This window comes from Cetorhinus maximus, chromosome 10 (assembly GCF_964194155.1).
Source record: "Cetorhinus maximus chromosome 10, sCetMax3.hap1.1, whole genome shotgun sequence".
NCBI classification, from domain to species: domain Eukaryota; kingdom Metazoa; phylum Chordata; class Chondrichthyes; order Lamniformes; family Cetorhinidae; genus Cetorhinus; species Cetorhinus maximus.
The window spans coordinates 135,591,806-135,597,974 of record NC_135888.1 but is presented as its reverse complement, the minus strand read 5'-3'; the positions used below and the strand labels follow the sequence as shown (position 1 = coordinate 135,597,974).

The following is a 6,169-nucleotide window of genomic DNA, read 5'->3' as shown; positions in this document are numbered from 1 at the left end:
CGTGATATTATTGATAGTGGAGTAGGCTTGAGCAGCTGTCTAGCCCACTCCTGCTCCTATTTCTTGTGTTCTTATGAAAGGTCGTGGGACAAAGAGGTGATTCCAATAAAACAATGCTCTGGACCCATTCCTAGGGCCACTTGGCAATTTCCAATATAACTAGCCAGTCCATGGAAACAAGAAGAGAATGGAGATTGTACCAGGACTATATAGTGTGCAGCATTTCTGGATGCATTTATATTTCCAAATTTCCAAGGAGTTGACTTCATCAGTTAATATAAAAGGTTTGCATGTATTTTATTTTGTGGATGTTGCTTATAGTAGGAAATATTTCTACTAGTCTTGGAAAACAGACCAAATTTTTAAGTACAAACACTAAATTAAGCCTCATTTGCACCATTGAGACTTGAATTCATCCAAATTCTGATGCTCATAACCTAACCAAACTAAATCCTACTCACCTATCATTCCTATGAATGCTGAACTACTTTGGGTATTGATCCAGTGATGCCTTCAAATCTGTCTGTGATCTCACTCCTCCCTCTTTCTGTGATCTTTCAGCCCTACAACAATAAACACTTTGTGTTCCTACAACATGGCCTCCTCTACACCCCTCGCTCCTAAGCCTTACCATTGTTGGCCATGATTTGAGCAGTTGATATGCTAGGCTACGCAACTCCCTCCAAATTGTTCCACATCTCCATATCTCTCACTACTCAGATCCTCCCTGAAACCTAGCTCTTTAATTAAGCTTTTGGCCACCTTTCCTGCTATCCCCTTCTTTGGCTCAATGTCAATTTTTGTCAAGTGCTCTAAGACATTTGCCTACATTAAAGGTGGTATGTCAGTAAAGGTTTTTGCTTTTGAATAAGAACACCAGCTAAAACTTTGCAGTTCAGCCCCAAGAGGCAAATCTTTTTTCTCACATAGCTACTAACAGTATGACACAAGTGTAGATGTACAGATATTCAGGAATGAATAAAGAGCTACTTTAGTTAGGGCAGAGTACTTATCTGTGTGCAGAAAGCTGTAAAGTTGTATAAGAAGTGAAACATTTAGTCATTAAAAACGCATACATAGTAAAGATTGTCCTGATCACGTTTACTTACACATGCAAAAACAGAATACATCTGAAAATAGACTAAGCATAAAAGATTACATTTGATGTTATTGAGAAAGAAAGCCACCTTTGGTACAAATGTAACAAAAATGCATAGTTTGCCGCAGGTGATTGAAAAAGAAAGTGACGTATTTTTGTGATTACTGATGTCAAAAATGTACAATATGCTTCAAATGAAAATTAAGCAGTAACAGTCTGACCTAGCTAAGGTGAGTAGCTGAAGCCAGTTTACTGTTTCATCCACATTCTGTTAGATACACAAAGGTGCATTTTGCCCTGCATGTAAAGTTAAAGAAATTTCATTCATTCAGCTTTCAAGGCTTTATAATAAGTTTAGTAAGATTATTTTCCCCAACTTTACACACAGAGGAAAATATATCTAACTGTCAGATGTTTGAATACCATAAAAGTAATGGCAAATACATGCTGTTCTTCAATCCAAGTCACAGTTTGTTGAGACATGGAGAAACTGCAGTCGCTAGTTTGGCATGACATGCATTGATTCAAGAACTTTTTAATCCATATTCCTGTGGAATAAAATTCCTTATGCATTGGCACTGGAAATGATCACTGCTTAAAACAGCTTTTAGATTTTGTGTACATTTGTCTTCACGCATCTCAGGTGAATTCTGATTGCTTATCCAGCTGGTTATTTCAAGATTTAATCAATATTCACTAACGTCATATATATTTTTTCACTTTAAACATGTATAGTACAGTTAATCTGTTCTGTAGTCAGACACTGGGAAAGACACTAAGGGTGTAAAAATTGACAATACATATTTCACAAAAAGGTGTTGGCTTCGATGTTATGTTAGCATGAAGTTATTTTGAATCATTTGTTTCTAATTTGTTTTTACCATTGACTTTCATGTGGTTACAGTTGAACATATAAGAAATGAAAGCTGGTCAACACAAGTAGAGCCAAGCTAAATAAAACCCTTTAACTAGAATTAGAAAGCATCCAAGACAAACAAATTAGCATTTGAGTGCACACAACAATACTTCTTCCAAATGTGATTTTAAATTGAATTTACAGAACCCTTGTGTCTACCCTGATGATCTGACCTTGTTTCTGAGAGTTCCCAGATTGCTGTGACAAATGACGTTACTCATTCTGTGGCTCCTCCTTGGCAGCTTTACTCTCTCGTTTTTCTGATCGTTTAGTACGCTTCTTCTTCTTTCGAGTGGAAGAAGCAGAATGTTGCCCATCCTGCTTGGCAACTTGGTCCTGTTTGCTAGATATCATGACTGGAGTGCCTCCCATGTAGATGTTAGACTGATACTCATCATGTTCCAAGTTTCCAAGATGCTGAGATCCAAACCTGGGCGCCCAGGTAGGTATGCCATCTTCCAGATCTGGAGATGCTTTAATGTAGTCCACATCTGTAAAACAAATTACGCATGGGCACAAATACCATTGCTGATGAGAGCAGATTACCATATCTAGGAGGAATATGAATATATTCGTAATTTCCTGCATTTTCAGATATCTTCAGAAAGCCAACACATCTGGTTAACAATTTTCCAACATGCTATTAAATTGCCTTTGGTATTGTCCATGGTTAACTGATAAATATTTTATTAGCAATTTACTGATTGTGCTAGAGTTGAGAGCTAGAAACTTGAAAAAACTTGATGTGTTGACTTCACAATGTCTGGAATTTTACCAGCCCTTTGGCAACAGGCTGGGAGGTGTAAAGGCAGGCAAAATAGCACAGAAAGGTTCCGTTGGCCTGTCCAAAGTCTTTCTGCCACTATGCTAATTTGCCAGAGGCAGGCCAAGTTGGTGGGTCGGTTGCCTGTCAGGAACCCAATTGAGCAACTTTACTGGCCAATTATGGGCCACTTCCCACTGCCATGGGCCACTTCCCATTTTAGTGGGCCTGCCAGCAAGTGGGGAGGCTGCAAAGCGAAACCTGGTGGCTTTGCAGTGAACTCTGGGGAGGGTGCCCTCATCTCTGTACGCTTATGGAGCAGTCCCCCATCAGCAATAGTTGCTTCCATGGCATCTATGCCTCTTATGCACCACAGAAACATCCCTCGCAACCGCCACCCCCCCAAACCCCCACACCCCCCCAACCCTGGTGACCCCAACCCTTCGAGGTTGGCCATCCACATCTAACAGTGATGCTGCTGAGACCATTGAGCTGGCTGCCCTCTGATTAGGTGGCAGCTCTTGGGAGCAGACCACCACCCTTAATTGGGATGGCGGCACCAGCGGTGGCCATTTAATTGTTCACCACCGGCAATGTGCCTCCATGGGCCCCACCACTGGCCAAAGCTTTTGGCTCTGGGAATGCTCCCACCTTTAGAAAATCCAACCCAATTTCTCTCCAAGTATAATAATTGAATCACAACTTCTTGATCTTCTTCATACCCTTCAATAAAGACAATAGAAATCTGCCTTTTTTCAGTAGCATCCTTAACATAGGACAATGTCCCCAGATGCTTCACAGGAGCATTATCAAACAAATTTTTGACATCGAATCACATAAGGAGATATGAATGCACATGACCAAAAGCTTGGCAAAGGAAGTAAGTTTTAAATAGCATCTTAAAGAGGGCAACAGAGGAAGAGAGGCAAAGAGATTTAAGGAGACAATTCCAGAACTTAGGGCCTTGGTGGAGTGATTAAAATTGGGAATGTTCAAAATGGAATTGGAGGAGTGCAGATATCTCAGAGAATTATGGGGCTGGATGAGGTCACAGATTCAGGGTAGACTGACAAGTTAGGGACAGTGAAGGGGTTGACAGACTTGGTGGTAAGGTAGAGTTTGGTGTCATCAGTGTACATTTGGAAAATGACGCTGTCTTTTTGGATAGTATCACCAAGGGGCAGTATATAGTTGAGATATGGGTGGTGGGGGGAAGTAAGGATAAGTCTTTAAGAGACACAGTTGGTAACGGTGTGGAAGTGGGAGGAGAAGCCATTTCAGGTGATTCTCTGATAGATGATAATTGCTGGGCGTTGGAGAAGAATAACGTGGTCAACTATGTCAAAGTCTGCAAACAGGTCAGGTAGGATGCAGAGGAATAGTTTACCACTGTCACTGTCACATTTTATTATTCCTTCATGGGATGTAGGCATCACTGGCAAGGCCAACATTTAATGTTCATGCCTAATTGCCCTTGAACTGAGTGGCTTGCTCAGCCATTTCAGAGGATAGTTAAGAGTCAAGCATGTAGCTGTGGGTCTGGTGTCACATGTAGTCTAGGCCAAGTGAGGATAGCAGGCTTGCTTCTCTAAAAGGGCATGAGTAAACTAGATTTGTTTTCATGACAATCAATGATAGTTTCATGGTCTCCATTACAGAGACAAGCTTTCAATTCCTGATTTTTAATTTAACTTAAATTCTACCAGTTGCCATGGTGGGATTTGAGCCCATGTCCCTACAGCATTAGGCCTGGGCCTCTGGATATTGCCACCATGCTACCACCTCCCCTATAGGCTGTCATTTGTGACTTTGAAAAGATCCAGAGGCAAGGGTGGAAACTGGATTGCAGGGAATCAAACATGGAGTTCCAGGAAAGAAGGGTATGGATTTGGGAGATGACAGTATCTTCATGGAGCTTGGAGAGAAAAGGAGATTGAAGATGGGGTGGTGGTTAGCAAGGATGGAGGAGACAACTAAGACCAATTCTTTCCTTTTTGATCAATCAAGAAAACCTACCAGAACCCATAATTTAGCCTTTTTTTATGTGGAAATTCCTGACTGTAGCTACATTTATGTATGATCCATAAATTAATATCAATATACACACATGCAGGCACAAAGTAGCCACATAAAGCAATAAAACACCCAAGCTAACATGCAGCATTTCTGTCTTCCTACATATCAATTCTAAAGATGCAACTTATTTTAGCAATGCTTTCATCATCATGATTGTTAATTATACAAGAAAAGACTGGAAGAATGTTTGATGCAAGAAAACACAATTCAGTTCATGTCAGTTGTTCTATTACACTATATATAATTTATCTAAACCATTCAGTATCATTTTAGATTTTCAATTTTTGCATCCTCATGCCTTAACTTAAACAATCTTGACATAATCAAGACCTTGACCTAAGGCAAAATTCATTACTTCTTTTCCTGATTTAAAAATGTGTCATCGATAGAAAACTCACTTCAGACAGCACTTCTGAAACAAATTTAGCAGTTGCACAAAATGAAAATCTCAATAAGAAATAAATAAATTGCATTTATATAGCACATTTCATGTCTTCAAGATGTCCCACAGAGTCTTCCTGATCAATTAGTTTTGAAATAAAGTCATGCTTGTCATATAGGCAAATCGATGAGCCATTTTGTGCACAGTACAGTTCCACAAACAGCAATGGGATCAAAGGTCAGTTAAATTGCTTTGGTTGGTTGAGGACCACATTTCCCAGAATCCTGGGAAAGCGTAACTCCTCTTTAAATTGAGTCGGTAACATCAATGTCTATTTCCACGGGCAGATGGGGCCTGAATTTAATATAGATGGGTGGAAGGGAAAGAGGAGAAAAAGGGGAGAGGTTGGAGGCTGAGGGAGGAGAGAAAAAGGGGCAGCTACAGAGAAAGAGGAAAGGGAAGAAGGAGTAGGGGAGTAAAGAAAATGTGGTGGGGGCAGAAGAGGATTCTTGATTTTTTAAATTTATTCATTCACGGGATGTAGGCGTCACTGGCTAGGCCAGCATTTATTGCCCATCCCTTGCTGCCTTCAAGAAGGTGGTGGTGAGCTGCCTTTTTGAAACGCTGCAGTCCATGTGATGTTAGGAAGAGAGCTCCAGGATTTTGACCCAGCGATAATGAAGGAACGGTGATGTAGCTCCAAGTCAGGATGATGTATGACTTGGAGGGGAATTTGCAGGTGGATGGTGTTCCCATGCACCTGATGCCCTTGTCCTCCTAGGTGGTACAGGTTGCAGGTTTGGAGATGCAATCATCTAGACAAGTGGGGAGGATTCCAACACACCCCTGATTTAGAGGGGTCAGGAGGACCCCTCTCCACAGAATTCCCAGCTTCTGACCTGCTCTTGTAGCCACAGTATTTATATGGCTGGT

General features: G+C 40.9%; 1 protein-coding gene across 2 annotated transcripts in view; it reads right to left on the bottom strand.

Moving 5' to 3' along the window:
* Positions 1-1,084: 1,084 nt before the first annotated feature.
* Positions 1,085-6,169, bottom strand: part of LOC144686068 (protocadherin gamma-A6-like) — a 245,473-nt gene continuing 240,388 nt past the window's right edge. For both annotated transcript variants that reach the window (XM_078551228.1, XM_078551227.1), the window contains exon 4: positions 1,085-2,506. In XM_078551228.1, the coding sequence (XP_078407354.1) occupies positions 2,229-2,506 (278 nt within the window). In that variant the 3' untranslated portion in view covers positions 1,085-2,228. The remainder of the gene's footprint in view (positions 2,507-6,169) is intronic.